Consider the following 17,447-nt stretch of genomic DNA (forward strand, 5'->3'; position numbering starts at 1 on the left):
GAGCTAAAAATTGAAATAATTGAAATATATTCAATAAGGATTGATAGAATTACCATACCATTCTGATCTTCATCTCAAAAATGAATTTTTTCCAAAATTTTGACTGTTGACGGATAAAAGAAGTATGGAGAAAGGTTAAACTTATTCAAACCCAGGAAAATTATAAACATTTCTTTTCTCTTTTTCTAAGCTATTACAGTTCAGCCTCTATGGTTTGCAGAGTTGATAACTGAGGTGTCCACAGGTTGGATCTAGCTTCTATTTTGAGTTGAAAACTATGACAAGTATTCATACATACGGAAAATGTGAGCATAGCTGATATAAGTGAATGAGAAAAATATTCAAATGACAGCAATCAATCATTACTCTAACAGCCAGAATATCGAGTTCAGCACACAGTCTGTGTGCTATTTATTACACTGTCTGCCCAATATCTATCAAACCTATACACAACATGTTATATAACCGTTGGGATTTTTTTCTTTAAAACAGAATGCTTATACTACAACTTTTATTCGAAAACAAAGGTACAATTGCTTGTGCCAGTTTGTCTTGAAAGTGAAAAATATTATATATGCAAGATGTGAAAATTATGATATACCCCCGTATGCAAGATGTGAAATCTTATAAAGCACAAACTCCTTTCTAAACTCAAGTACAGATATTAAACTATTTAATGGTGGCATGCTAGTAATATGATACAAAATATTTAATATTAAACTTTGCGAAAATAAACTGTGGAACAAAAGCAACAGTAGGTAGCTACAGTAAATTCACTCACAGGAATATAATATCATCAAATACTAAACAAAATTGTTCTTCCTTGAACACTTGAAAAATCTGGAAAAACATTAATCTATAGAAAGTAGCAAGTTCCATCATTGGTTTTGGCCACTATATGTCGGTCAAAACCTGTTTCTTCACTGTACTTTGTGACGGTAAAATGTAAGGAATATAAAAAATGGATATTATCTTCAAAGCATTACAGCAAACTATCGAATACAAGCAATCAGATATATGCTATAAATTGGCTTCTCAGAATACCAAATTGAATACAATGTTAGAAAATTGCAAAGGAAGCTCTTGCATAAATGACATCACAAAACTGTACATCAATGCAATGAGTTGAAAATATGAAAGTATTCATACATTTGGAAAATGTGAGCATACAATGTAGCTAACAAAATGTCTCTCTTTTAATTGAATGTGAATAATATTCAAATGACAGCAATCAATCATTACTCGAACAGCCAAAATGTCAAGTTAAAGGCGGAGCCTCCCTTTAAAAGGGCGCCAACCTATGGCGGCGTTCACTGTGTAAGTGGACACCAAACAGGCAACATGAGGGCACACGCTCCAGAAAATGCCACTTTTTAGTTTTTTCGGACCGCAAAAACGCTGACAGACTGCCAAGCGGTCAGCACGAAGCTGCTGCCGATCGAACCCTGTGGTTATATTCAAATTCTAACGTGACTGGAAGACGTTTTTTAAGGAAATTCGAGTGTGGTGCTGGGGAATAAATGACCGTTGGCAATTTGAACCGACCGTCAATCAAACGGTATATATGCTCTATTTGCAGGATTAGCAAAAGGTGACAAAAGATTGAAATCAGTTTGTGTAATAAATGTAATAGAAATCAAACATCGTACTGGCCATGTGTTTGACTGGGAGGAGAACTCCACTAATGCGAGAACCTGGGATTGAAAAGTGCGGCTTTAAAGGCACACAGTCTGTATGCTATTTATTACACTGTCTGCCAATATCTATCAAACGTATACACAACATTATGTTATATTAACATTTGGAATTTTTAAATTTAAAGCAGAAGGCTTATACTACAACTTTTCATTTAAAGACACTTGTCCCAGTTTGTCTTGTAAGTGAAAAATATGACGTGTGCAAGATGTGAATCTTAGAAAGCATAAACTCCTTTATAAGCTCAAGCATAGATACTTATCTAGTTAACAATGTCATGCTAGTAATATGATACAAAATATTTATTATTAGTTTACAGAGATAAACTGTGGAACAAAAGTAACAGTAGGTACAGTTAATTCTCTCATAGGAATATAATATCAGCAAATACTAAACAAATTGTACTTGCTAGAACACTTGAAAAATCTGGAAAAAATTAATCTATGGAATGCAGCAAGTCCAATCATTCGCTTTTCATAACTACATGACTTGTTGGTCAAACCTGTTTGATAACTTTACTTTGTAACAGTGACATGTAAGAAATGTAATGAGTGGATATTATCTTCAAAACATTAATGAGATAAACAAACTGTGGAATGAAAACAATCAGATATCTGGTATAAATTGGTTCCTCAGAACACAAATACAATGTCAGAAATAGCAAAGGAAGTTCTTGCATTAATGACATCACACAGAAAACTCTTGGAAAATTGAGGAAAAAGTAAATTATGGAATGAGGCAAATTTAACCATCACATCTTTTTATGCTGTGTATTTGCCTGAAGTTGTTTGTTCAATGGGTATTTCTTGAGACTTGACATTAAATTTCCTGCCAGAATAATTGAAAACTGAAGTACACATACAGAAAGCAGCAAGCCAATACTGATGGTAGAATAAAGTAAACATAATAATCAGACAATTCAGTTGATATGCAAAGGTTACATGTTGTTTTTCTTGTCCGTTGATGCAAATCAAAAGCAGCCTACATTTGGATCAGAACAACTGCTACAAGCACAAATTATCTCTTCATGACTTAAAGATGATTATCAATAGATGTCAAAATACATATACATGCCAGCCATGTACCGCCAACTGATGGTACATACATGTATCCTTCAGAAATAATCTCGGAGTATGCAAACAGTGCCAGGGAAAATGTGCCTTTAAAATGAACTGAAATTACAGATGACTGAAGCAGACTGTATTTGAAGAGATATTGCAATAGCTGGTGTACATCACAAGATTTGGCATTTGTTGAAGATTCATTTTTTCCCAGTTTGTGGTGCAAAAGAAAATTGCATGATGGGACATGTCACAGGAGTACTGGTATTATATTACTAAGGTAAGTATTACCTGAAACACATGGCGTATTTTGAGAACATATCAGATATGACCCATTAATAATGATTCCTTTGAAATTTCAACAAACTGTGAATTTTATTTGTCATTTGAACTAAAAAAGTCAATGGTAATGGTCACGCCATGGACTATGGCTGGCAATTGAAAATCGGAAAGATAGTGCATTGTTTGCGTTGTTGGAGTAACAAACTGATCCATGACTATGCTCTTTGATTCAACCTGAGATGATATCATAGACATAACTTTGTCAACAATTTTCTTTCCCTCTGAAAGAATGGTTACAGTCAATGAATGCAGACTGGTACTCTTACCCTTGCTGAGAAGATCACTGAGAGGTGATATCACGTCATCAAAGATTACGTTATCATTGTCATGGCTAGACTTTTATCGTAGTCTCCACAATTGAAAAAAACTATCAGTGTCAAATGTTTCAACACTCCTTTCAATTTAATTTTGTGATCAAGCTCTTAAAGTCATAAGGGTGTTGGATGTGTAATGTTAAGGACTTGATATGCTTGAGTTCTCTTATGAAGTGAACAACATTTGACTCTGAGTTTTCAACAAAACAGGCTTCGAAGTCACTAATGTTGCTATTTGTATTCAAAGCCTCTACAAGATTGTGAGTTGTATCAGGTGTTGTGAAGAGTTTCCACCATAAAATGCCACATGATGCTAAAACTGAGCTTGCTGATTTTAAAGCTTGTAGTAACTTATTGAATATTGTGTAAAAGATGTCAGATGAACAGTTGTAAAACATGACAGTTAACTTCTTAGTGTTCTTGCATTTTGTGGTAAACTTACTGAGTGAGTCACTGAATGATTCAATTTCAACAGCATTAATGTTATAACTTAGATCATCAATAGATACTACATTGACACAGTTTGGTCCATCTTCTACAAGCTCATGTAGTGGGCAGAGAATCACTCTCTGTGTATTCCCTTTATCAATGTTCATTATTGGAAATGCATCCCATGAAAAATTTTCTAAGTACTTGTTACAACTGACACTTTTGAATAAATCTATGACAGCCTGGTTGGCCTTTTCCTTCACCTTAGTGTCAATTTCAGCTGGTGATAATGTCAAAGTATTCAATTGCCATCCTTTCCTCAATGCCTCTGCTAACAATTGCATACACTCAATACTGACCTGTTGAATTCCAAGTGTTGTTAAACTGAGACAGACTGTAGCTATCTGCCTAATTAACTGTAACATTCTATCATCTGATCCATAAATGATGTATAGATGTTTGATATTTGTTGCTGAACCCTTACTTTTGCATAACATATTACTCAGCTGCTCAAAAACAAACACTGTATCACAATTCAGTAAGCCAAAGGTAATGTTTTTATAATTAAGTTGTAAAGTGGAATACATGAACTGTTCATCAACACATTTTCCCAGAATCAAATGATTAGGCATCTCTGGTGCTAAGTAGTCAATATCAATACTGGCTTCATGTAAACATTCACAGATCAACCTAAATTCTGCAGTAATGTCATAGTCCAATGTATTGTATTTGCACTGCATCTTTTTGACCAGTTGTTTAAGGAAGGGGTCAGCTTTCTTTTTAAGTATACCAGCTACAAAAAGACAAACCTGTTTCTGATTCAAAACTTCTGCCTCAATTGAATTGACAAAATCATGAGCATTATTACAGATATGTAAAGCAGCGAAATATTCCAGCCATGTTTTGTGGTAGAAAAAGCAATGACGCTGCACTTTAACTCTGGAAATTCCAGAATCTTTCACAAGCAAACCTAGATTTAGCACTGTTTCACTCAAATCATCTTCATCAACCATCATATTATCTTTTAAACAAACATCATATGCATAATGGGCCAACCTATTTACTTCATCATGTACATCCTGGGGTACTTTCCCATTAGCAAGTGTCTTGTCATTCTTACAGCAATATCTCTTCAACACACAATCCAAAATATCAGTATAGATGTCTGTCATGTTGCTTGTAGGAATAATTTTCCTCTCTTCCCAAAGCAAACAGACAAATGTTAGATGTAATGGATTACACAGCAAATCATATCTGATGTGGCTACCTGTTGTATCATCAACACTCTGTAAGGACTTAACATTATCATCACCCCTATGACTCCTAGTGAAGTAATTAGCAAGCCTGCCATCATTTACCTTATATGGATAAAATGGTAGTGGTGGTGGTTTTACATTCTCTAAGTTTAACTCTGAGATAAGTTTCTCAGCTTCTTGTTGATTTCCCATGAGAGCAAAATACTTATTTATAAAGTTTATCGCATCTTCTGTTGTAAAACCTTCAATTCTGAAGTGTGCATGACAGTTTGTAAGAGAATAACGCAACTCATACGGCCGAGTTGTTGTGACAACTGTACACCAGGTCAGGAGTTTCTCTGAAATAATAGCGGGAATATCTGACTTTTCTATGGAAATAGATGTCATTTCATCTAATCCATCAAACAAACACAACACTAAATTTTGGTTTTGTTCAATATAATTGTCGAGCACTTTTTTTGTTATTTTTGAATCCTCAGGAAGTAGTTGGTTAAAAATAATATCAGATAATTTCTTGTTATCAGAAATATGTCTCATTTCCAAAAAAAATAAAAGTTGAAATTGTGGTAACTTGCCACATGCCCAGTCATAACCTAACTTCCTACAGAATGTTGATTTACCCATAGCTGGAGCTCCTTCAATTGCTATTCGTCTGCAAGGCAATTCTGCATCTTTGTTCTGGAAAATTTCAAGCTCATTTTCAATGGTGTCTCCTTGTTTGAACCTCCATCCTTTGTTGATCTTTATAACTTTCAATCGTGTATAGATTTCTGTCAGACTCAGGGACACATCTGTATTCCAAGCAATGGGTTTGAAATCTTTGTAATGTCTCTTATATTTTTCTTGCAGGTATTTCTGCAACCATTTGATACTTTCTGGGAATGAAAACGATTATTGTGTTGATGTAAGTTGCTGGGACCTCACAGCACTGCATCCAAAACATTTCACATGATGATCTCAATTAATATTACCAGAGAAAAGACACTGATTTAGTGACTTTATTCGTGTAACATAAGGTAGATGCAGATATTTCTACTCAAATATTCTGAAAACAAAATATTGTTTTCAGGTGCAAAGACTTTAAACATCTGACCTCAGACATCCGCTGGAAAAGGTTAAACTTTAGGAACAAAGAATAGGCCACTACTGTACAGCTAGATAGATTGATTTCACAAAAATGACGCTTCTATTTTTTCACATTATTTTTTACACACAATTCTAAAGGAAGAGTACCTGTGACATTGTATGGCTTAACTGGACTGATATTTTCTGCAAGATCCACTCTGCTTATTTGTTGCAGTAAATTGACAAGTAATGTTCTGTCATCTGCACTCATAAGTTTCCTGTCAAGTAATTTCTGAAATAAGTCCCGGGCATGATGTATATCTTTGATTTCTCCCTTCAGGATTTCCATTGACCTTGAATTTCTGCACAGGAATTTGAGTGATTCAAGTTCATCTGCAAAATAAACAATGATAGAAAAGTGCATGGAAAGGATTATTCTTCTAGTTTTTGCGCGCAAAATACAACTACCGGTAGTCTAAGAGTGTCTCCAACTTAGTCTAACAGTAAGATTATTTCTAATTTCATATTAGCCTTGGCTATTTCATCTGAACACAGTGATTTACAAAATCTGAAACTTACAATATTACTTTCAGTTAATATGACTAAATTTCATAGCCCAGGATATTATTTTCTTTAAATTTCTGCACCAAAAATTTCAATGTCATAGGACTTTAAAAGCCTTCACATGAGGAAATAAATGAATCATACCTGAGTTCTTGCATTGTGAAAGTTACTCTTAGATGGCTACAAATAACTGTGAGAATTTTTGCTCCAATTTTGAATGTAATATTTGCAGACACTGTCCTTGACTATTTTGTTAACACTATGAAGATTTCAAATAAAGGTTGTTCTGTAAGCCAGCTACAATTTTTTCTTTTGCTTATTTGAATGTTACCCACTAGTAAACTATTGACTTCTTTATTGCTGGCAAAATATTTTTCCACAATCTGTCAGTCAAAAACAAGTTCAATCAAAGTAAGACTCCAGTGGACACCATGTGCAAAGAGGAATGCATCAGAAACATGGTGTGTATTGAATTAAAACATCATCAAAATACAGTTGCTGTACACAAGCTTGATACTTCCTACAGCGCTATAAATATGCAGAATGCAATGCCTATTAGACCTACATCATAGGTACACCTACACAATTATGGTCAATGAATGCCAGGCGTTCAGTCAAATTCAATGACTTCAGTATTTATATATGGTCTAATTCGAGAAATTCATTTAATATGCAAATGAGCTTTTGATCTGATTGTTGTGTGCATCAAAATTACCGTCAATTAACCTAATTAGTATTATCAATAAATAGCAGAGGTTTGGTCAAAATCAATGTTTCTGGTCTAATTACAGAAAATCATTAAGGATGATAAATACCAAATCGTTCATTTTTCTGTCAAATTTTCAAAATTCTCTGAGAATACGCCTTGAAGTAAGACCCAGAATTGAGATGTGTCGCCAGTTCAAGATAAGGAATGGTTTCCGTGTAATTCACGATTTTTAAAAATCAAAACAAATGCACGTGGCTATCCCGGTTAAATCGGGGAGCTTTTGTAAACATTGTGGACACATTTGCATCGCTATTTGCATAATCCCCCTTGAGTGACACAGCGTTGCGTTGCACTAGCTAATTTACATAATGACGTGCTGTGACTTCTCCAAACACCAGGATTACTTCCGTCTGTAAACAATAAACCGTAATTAAATGTTTGTCGAAGCCTAGTCCAATAAACAAGTATTCGTAACAGTTCCAGACATAGTCTACACCAGAGAGCAAGTCATTTTTCTTAGTGTGGTCAAGACATCGTGTCAACGACGATTTCTCAGCAGTGCGACGTTTTATCACTCTTTGCTTAGGGTTGGTCGGAGCCTGCACACGCCGCTTTACGGTGGTTGACGTCTTTTTCGCAATGTTAGATAAACAATTACAGTGTTCATTCTAGGATTTAAAACAACGGGCCACTGTGGGCCCCCAACTCCTGTCCCAAGAAGGCCATTTTAGAAAATCGGGGGCCATCATCATCACACATGTAAAAACCTTGAATTTCCTGCAGAAAATACTATAGTCTATCAAGTCAAGAAAAGGAGAATACTGGAGATCGGCCCCCCCGTAACCAACCAAGCCTACTGCAAAGTTGTCCCTTGTACGTACGCAACAGGCCAAATAATGGCAACAGCAAACCGTTTGGTTTGATTCAATTGTTTACGTAACTTATGTGATGAATTATTGATATTTCGGACTTGAACAACTGTACAAATTGCTAAGGACTGTGATTTTGACTGTGGAAACGATCATGATCAAAGCTTAGCGCACCGGTAGGATTTCTCCGAGAGTGGCCCTCGATTTGCACGCATCGACAATTAGGCTACTCATACACTGATATAGCACGAGACTGTAGCCCCTACGACCTAAATAAAGTGATCGATACATCAACTTTTAAACATAACTCGTATGTATTAGCAAATTTACGATCATTGGTTCTGGCCAAAGGGTTTTACACAGCGGTGTTGTTCTATGCAAAGACCTGGCTACTCTGGAAAACGAGATGTGTCCGACCTAAAATGTGTTGCTCTTCAAAACGATCATGGATGTTTTCCTTGCAGTGTTCAACGTTTCGTTTGTATGGACGGTAGACGTTGCAAACGCTTCAATTTAAGGGACTGCCCGATCATCCTGGGTTCATCAACTATACCGGCGTTAAAAATCCGAGTGTCGACTAGCTTTCCACCTTTACGCAGCGGCCAGTGCCGTTGTTTTATATTCATCGGCCATGCCACATGCGTACGGCTCCAAAACACCATTGCCCCTACATCAGTCCTTTCTACCCAGCTTCCTATGTACCACCATATATGCTGTAGTGGGTATTTAATTGCAAAGGTTGATAGGTAACTGAATCGTTTTACATGTCACACTATGACTGAGGTAATGACCTTCGGGGAGCTACGCGAATGTATGAACTACGTGAACTCTGCGTGATCGACCCATTCATATAATGTTGCGCCCTTAGTGGCTCGTCAAACGTAGAAATGAGGGCCATTTGAGATTTTATTGCACAATGGCGCGTCCTAGAATTAACTTTGCAATTAGTGCGATAGTACGCTATCAAGTCTACGGTTCTGCAATGTCTATATAGCGTGTGAGGGGAGTGTGATCTGGGGAACGCAAACAAGCTTATCTGCATATGAATTTGGGACATGCCCGCTATCAGTAATGACTGCTAGCGTCATTGTTTGCTCACGTGTTGACACACGTGGGCATATGTCGCAGCGATGTCTGTCTGTCTGTGTGTCTGTCTGTCTGTCTGTCTGTCTGTCTGTCTGTCCGTCTGTCTGTCTGTGTACTCAATATCTCAAAAACGGCTCATCAGATCAGAATCAAATCTGGTACATAGATTCAGTTTGCAAATGGCAAGAACTGATTAGTTTTTGGTGGGTGTGGTTTGCTTACTTTTTGCTCATTTGCATAATTAATGATTTTAGAAAAACTGATATACCGTATATTGACAACGACTGCACACAATTTGATGAGATTCGCTACAAATGTTGATCACTCCAAGATGTATCAGATTTGGAAGATATTAAGGGGTGACATGAAAGATAATTACTAATGTGCATGTTTAATGAAATTTCCTAATTAGGAGTATATATTTGGATTTACTTGATTAAAATTGACGAAACTTGGTATGCATATTGAAGATACTATGATTTAACGTTATTGAAAGTCATTAAGCATTTTACTTCATCCAAATCCTAATTTGCATATTTAATGACCTTTTGAAATTAAGGCTATATATTTGAAGTTACATGACCAAAATTGATGAAACTTGCTTTGTACATTAAAGATACTATGATAGAATATTATTAAATGTCAATTTAATAATATCAGTCAATTCCTAATTTGCATATTTTATGAACTTTCCTAATTAGGGGTATTTATCTGAATTGACGAGACCAAAGTTGATGAAACTGGCTATGTACATTAAAGATACTATGATAGAACATTATTGAAAGTCATTAAGCATTTGAAGTTTAGCCAATTCCGTATTTGCATATTTAATGAACTTTCATAATCAGGGATATTTATCTGTATTGACGAGACCAAAGTTGACGAAACTTGCTATGTACATTAAAGATACTATGATACGACATTATTGAAAGTCATTAAGCATTTTTACTTCATCCAGCTCCTAATTTGCATATTTAATGAATTTTTGAAATTAGGGGTATATATTTGAATTTACATGACCAAAATTGATGAAACTTGCTATGTACATTAAAGATACTATTATGTAGGCTAACTTTGTTGAAAGGCATTAAGCATTTTTGCTTCAGCCAATTCCTAATTTGTGTATTTAATGAACTTTCCTAATTAGGGATATATACTTGGATTTATTTGATCAAAATTGGCATAACATGCGATGATTATACCAGGTTATATCAATATTGGAAGTCATTTCGCATTTAAGTTTTCATGTCAGCTACTTTATAGTTTGCATATCTAATGAGCTTTCAAAGTTTGGAATATATAGTTTGGAGGACTTGACCAAAGGCAATTACACTTGCTATATAAAGTGGTGATACAATGACAGCAGTCAAAGAAATTAATATTTTTTTCAGCTAATTACATATTTGAATACTTAATGACCTATAGAGTTAATCTGTGGTGAATTATGTTCATTATGTTGATCATAATACTTTCAATGAAGTTGCAAACATGTAGCAAAGGTTCAAATTTACACATAACTGCAATATATAATGAACACGTGAGCATTTACAGTTCATATCTGGTTTTTCCCACTGAAGCCATTCGCTGTGGCGATGTGTCGACACACAAGGCTCCAAAATTGGTAGTTTTCCGCGATTTATTTATTTTCCCGGGACTTTTTCTCTGAACAACTGTCATTCCCGGCCGACATCATCACTAGGTAACAAAGTATGCCCGTGTTGAGGCTCGTGCACGTCTAATTATCAAATGCCGTAGCGTAGAAGTATCAAACATGTTTTTGCGTTTTTCTCGAATTCAATGTGTGAATGAAGTACCCTTCTTTGGCACCTCGTCAATTCGCGCTCACAAACATTAGCTGCTTGAAATTCACACGGTCTATTGGAAACATAATGAACTCAAAATCCGTGTCTGGGATTTCCTTTATATGCCTTTGTTATGTTTTAATGCGCTCTTAAAGGTGTTGGACGAAGGTGCTTTTCAAGGAATTTTAATTATCACGCCATATAATTTGAATGGAGCCTCCGAGAAAAAATCGCAGACACGGTTTTGAAGGATATTGTTAAGGCTTGTCAATGAAGAAATTCCAACCGGAAATCTTGCAGTGTGTTCGCATAAGGACGGGAAAACCGGTTTTTGAAGGTTCAGCAAAACGCTTGTCACGTGACTCTTATGCAAATAATGACCGTGCACTGTGCTTGGTCGGATAGCTCTATATCAGGGCTTTCAGAAAATGTATACTTTGGGGTTTGGAACATGTTCAATTGAGAAAAAAATAAAAATCTGAAAGTGTCTAAAAGGTATTTATCATCCTTAAATGTGCAAATGAGATGTAAGCTACGCTCACCAAACTTTCAGCAGAGTTAAGACAGTAGAACAGTTTAAGTATCTATACAGTTACATCAAATTTGGTTTGGTTGCACAAACATTCACTAATTCTGCAAATAGGGGTTAATCATGCATGGAGATGAACCCCACCCAAATCTAATCCGACCTAGATCTTCCATGACTATGCTGTACCACATTGCATGACATTCTGACCAATGGTTTTCAAGTTATGATCGGAACAAAATCTGTCTACAGACGGACAGATGGACATATACACACATACACACACACACACACACACACGCAAACTAGATGGACAAATAAAACATAGGGCCAATGTCCCTGAACTACTGTAGATGTGGATGGTATAGAGGATGTACATACCATAATACCAGATATACTGAGTGCTGAGGTCCCTTGGCAATATTCTTATGGCAGAAGAATTGTTTCAGTATGGCTCATGATCATACTTACAGACCCTTTTTTGCTCACGTGTTGACACACGTGAGCATATGTCGCAGCGATGTCTGTCTGTCTGTCTGTCTGTCTGTCTGTCTGTGTGCTCGATATCTCAAAAAATCTGAGACAGATTCAGTTTGCAAATAGGAAGAACTGATGTTTTTGGGCTTTGTGGCTTGCTTACTTTTTGCTCATTTGCATAATTAATGATTTTAGAAAAACATATATATGTTGACAACGACTGCACACAGTTTGATTAGATTTGCTAAAACTGTTAGTCACACCAAGCTATATCAGCTGTGAAAGATATTAAGGGGTGACAGAAATGATAATAGATAATTTGCATATTTAATGAACTTTCCTAATTAGGGATATATATCTGATTTGACTTGATCAAATTGACAAGACTTGGTATGTATATTGAAGATACTATGATTTAACATTATTGAAAGTCATTAAGCATTTTTACTTCATCAAACTCTTAATTTGCATATTTAATGAACTTTTGAAATTAGGGATATTTATTTGAATTGACTGGACCAAAATTGATGAAACTTGCTATGTACATTAAAGAAACTATGATATAACATTGTTGAAAGTCATTAAACAGCTTTACTTCAGCCAAAAACTTATTTTCATATTTAATAAACATTCTTAATTACATACATAAATCTGAATGGACTTTACCAAAGATGATGAAACTTGCTATGCACATTGAAGATACTATGATATAACATTATTGAAAATCATTAAGCAGTTTTACTTCGGCCAATTCCTTATTTTCATATTTAATGAAATTCACTAATTAGGGATATTTATCTCAATTGACTCGACCGAAGTTGATGAATCTTGCTACATATATTGAAGATACTATAAAACAACGCTATTGAAAGTCATAAAACTTTTTTACTTCAGCCAATTCCTAATTGGCATATATAATGAACTTCCTAATTAGGGATATTTATCTGTATTGACTAGACCAAATTTGACAAAATGTGCTATGTACATTAAAGATACTATGATACAGCATTGAAAGTCATTAAGCATTTTTACTTTAGCCAATTCCGTATTTGCAAATTTAATGACTTTTCTTAATTAAGGATATTTATCTGTCTTGAATAGATAAAAGTTGACGAATTGCTTTTTACATTGAAGAGTACTATGATACGGCATTATTGAAAGTCATTTAACATTTTTACTTCAGCCAATTTCTAATTTGCATATTCAATGAGAACATTTCAGTCAATTCCTAATTTGCATATTTTAATGAACTTTCCTGATTGGGGATATATACTTGGCTTTAGAATCAATCTGTGGTGAATATTATTCATTATGTTGATCATAACACTTTCAATGAAGTTGCAAACATGTGGCAAAGGTTCAAATTTACACATAACTGCAATATATAATTAAACACGTGAGCATTTACAGTTCATATCTGGTTATAAATATCAGAACTGGCAAAAGTTGCCCCCAAAACAAAAAATTAAGTATTTCCTAAGTATCTGAATCATCTCACTACGGTCAACCTAAGGGACCTGTATACCACATATCAAAGCTATCTGACCAGTGGTTTTGAAGAAACAAGTCATTGACAATGACATAGTCCCCACTTGTAATAGGAGTATTAGTCTTGATGGGGCAGGGAAATGTGGTCATTAAGAAGTATCACTGGAGTGTATATGTTCAGATCTATGGGCACATAGGTCTATATCATTGTTCCAAATTTGAAACAAGAGGCATGTCTAAGTTATGGTTCTAAATCGGGAAAAAAGATCAGACCTCTAGCTGTATTGGCCAGCCAAGAAATACATATGCGCATAATAAATGAGGTACAAGATGTGACATCTTAAGGTCTATTATCCTATCAAAATTGAAGCGTAAAGAACTTGTGGTTACTGAGTTATGCATATATAAGTATAATCAAGGTCAAAGGTCATCAAGGTCACGTGACATTTTGAAAAAAATTGTATTGCTAATTAATCCCTATATGCCAAAATTCAGACCTCTAGCTCTATTGGCTTGCCCAGAATTATATATCTGCATAATTAATAGGGGTAAAGCATGTGTTGTCATAAGGTCTCCCATCCTACTAAATATAAAGGACATAGCACTTGTGGTTACTTATTTATTGACATAAACGTGTATTTTAGGTAAAAGGTTATCGAGGTCACATGACATTTTGTCAAAAAATTTCTATCCTATAGTTATCCCTATATACCAAAAATCAGAAATCTAGCTCTATTGGCTCGCTCAAAATTAGATATGAACATAATTAATGAGGTACAATATGTGGCGTCATAAGCAGTGTTTGATCTACGACTCCAAAAATAGGGGCCATTGTGGGCCCACTCCCTTGAAAAAAAAGGGGCCATTGGCAAAAAAGAGGGCCATACTGGGCCCCTTGCAATTTTTAAAGAGGACCCTTGTTGATCCCAGAGAGCGAATAAAAGTAGTCCCCCGGAATTATTAATCAAATTAAAATTGCAATCAATTGTTTTTAAAAGTCTTATAATGGACAGATTGGGTTGCCAGGCAACATTTGCAAAGACAGATTCCACTGTGTGCTGAAGGAATTGACAAAAAGATGCAGTAGCTGTAACTGTTGATATTTTTCTTTCTGTGTGTCATTCAACAACGGCAGTTTTCTATTGAGCTTCAAGTATAACCAAATGTGAGCTAAAAATGTGTATTTGTTGTATAGAATATTCTTAGGGGCAAGAAAGCTGGTTGGAGAAAGCCCAAATCAAGGTGTTGTGGGAGTGAAGTATTTGTATAATGGATACTAATTTATTGTTCTGGATTTTGCATATCAAGCCAGACAAAGTATTCTATCCCCTCTTGCCATAAAGAGGTATAGCTCTAGCTGGCCTGTTATAATTGTATAGAAAGACACAGTGGCTTCTCTTTGGAAGCCTTCTCTTCAACAACAAATTCGAATCAATGTGTGTACATCTAATTGAAGGTTATAACCAGTACACACAGAGCTTTGATTTTTGTTAGATATGGAGCATTATAGTACACAAATTTGTCCTAAAATTTTGGGATGGTAAGCCTTAACCTAATTTTGCATATGTAACCAAGCACCTATCCTGTATATGTCAGAGATATAGCCTGAGGTGCATCTTCTGGACTATTACAAAGCTATTAAACTTCATAAAACCAGTCTTTGTACTACTAATCTATGCCAGTGTAATTGTAAACTACAAATTATCAACATGTTTCTAAAGTATTTTGCAAAGTCTGCAGTCTTCATTTGAATGAAATTTTTATATTTCTTGTTGTTACTTTACCGATGTAATGTAGTTTTTGTAGCCAAAAAGTAGGTTTAACAACTGAACTTTCACTGCCAAGAAACTGATCCAGTTTCCCTACCTTTTCCCAAGTCTTGAGCTGTCCTGAAAAGCAACTTGATAAATTCATCATGCCTTTGTTCTTTGCTTCTGTCTTCCCATGTACCAGTATCTTTGATATCAGATGTACACTGTTCACCTGAGGAAAGAAATTTTCCTGATTATTTATAACCATGTAAGGTCCAGGATTAAAGTGCCCCGAAAAATTTACATTCACAAATTAAGTGTATCAGTAACACCCTAATGTGCCTTAAATTACACCATGAACAGCTCCCCCCTACTGTCTATAACTACGTCTCTATTCATCTGTTGTCGGTGAAATATAAGACAAAACAGTCACAATATTTTGTAAGTAGCAATGTTCATCAATCGAAAATACCATGAAATGGGTATCATTGCATTGAGTTGAAGGTTTGACATATATGCACACTATACTACATCATTAAACTTTAAAAATAAATCATCAATTGTGACAGAGTCTGTTAATTAATACAATTGACAAACCATTGACATTTACATTTGGTCAGTACTTTGGACACCTTATTGACCATCTTTTAAACCAATGTCCACACCATATCAACTGGAGATTTTCTCATATGTTTTGACATTGAATGTTCACCTTAATTCAACCATTTATCAAAGATGTGAATGTATTTTACTCACCTTTTAAAGAAATATGATATGACTGGACATGAGTATTTGCTTCTTTGACTTTTCCATGCTGTAAAAAGATAGAGATTTGCTGTTCCAACCATTTTATGTATACTTCATTATGATTTGTGTTTGACACCACTGCATCATAATGTCCAATGCTGAGCCAGCTTATGTAGATGGGTCTCTCAGTGTCTCTATTTCCTGGACTAAGTGTGTGAAATTCTATCCTACTGTCCCCTCCTCCAACTAATACATGTATTGAAACACCAAGTAAGTGGCTTAAAATGTTTTCTTCAGTAGACCTATCCAAGGCAGCATAAAGTTCTGCATCTTCTTCACTTGCATGCTGGGACTGAAATAAGTTTTCTCTCGCGAACTTGACTGCCTTTTCTCTGAGATCATTATGTCTGGACTGCACACCATAAAAGGATTCTGCAATGGCTCTATAGAGAGAGTTTTCATCAGGAATTATGTGATGTCTGTAAAGACATTGACGTTTTAGGAATTTATCCTGTGCTTCCTGTTCTATCACAGTCTGGTTATTTAGTTTCTGATATAGAGGACTCATGGACACACCATGTCTTGTGACATCTATCCTAGAAACTTCAGAACCTGGAAAGTAGACAAAGAGAGTTGATACATGCAACTTCATCACAATACAAAGAATGAGAACACAAACCTTCTACAAGAAATTTGGTAACTGAGAACTGAAATGTTAAGTCTATCCTGTACCAGCAAATAAAAATAGTGTTAATGACACTTTGCTCACATTTGGTTACATTGGCAAGCCAGAGTAAGTATATACAGTACCTGCACTTGATGACGCAACTCCTTCATGATGTGATGAATGTTCAGATTGGGGCACTCTACTAAATGTCTCGCTGAAATTCCTCATGGATGTCTGGCCACTTTCAGATAGATTAGGTTGAGAGACATTTCTCTCATGGCTATGTTGGTGGTTCCCTTTTTTGTTCCTCTTTGAAGAGGAGACTCTGATTGTTTATATGAGACGGGTTGTCGAATATGCTTGAATGGAATCTGTGATTTTTGATGTTGTGCAAGTTGCTGTTCCCGAGAATAAAATGTCTGTCTCCATTGCATTGTATCTGTTGCCTGGTTAGCTGATGGATGGCGCAATATCTGCTGCCGAGGTTGATGAATGTTCTGTGCCATCACACCTGATCCTTGATGTAGATATTTAGATGATGTACCTATATTTTCATGATGTAGTCTTCCTGTTTCTTGCTGAGCCGATGGCTGACCTGG

The 17,447-nt window shown here is 35.5% G+C and overlaps 1 protein-coding gene across 1 annotated transcript; it reads right to left on the reverse strand.

Annotated features, from left to right (window-relative positions):
* Positions 1-1,057: 1,057 nt before the first annotated feature.
* On the reverse strand, positions 1,058-17,426 carry LOC139117338 (uncharacterized). Its single transcript, XM_070680355.1, has 5 exons — positions 16,992-17,426; positions 16,191-16,793; positions 15,550-15,666; positions 6,331-6,555; positions 1,058-5,972 (listed from the first exon to the last, which is right to left on the reverse strand). Exons 1-5 carry the CDS (start codon positions 17,074-17,076, stop codon positions 3,496-3,498), a joined length of 3,507 nt encoding a protein of 1,168 aa, XP_070536456.1. The 5' UTR covers positions 17,077-17,426; the 3' UTR covers positions 1,058-3,495.
* Positions 17,427-17,447: the final 21 nt, after the last annotated feature.

The sequence above is a fragment of the Ptychodera flava genome, chromosome 18, assembly GCF_041260155.1.
Source record: "Ptychodera flava strain L36383 chromosome 18, AS_Pfla_20210202, whole genome shotgun sequence".
NCBI lineage: Eukaryota > Metazoa > Hemichordata > Enteropneusta > Ptychoderidae > Ptychodera > Ptychodera flava.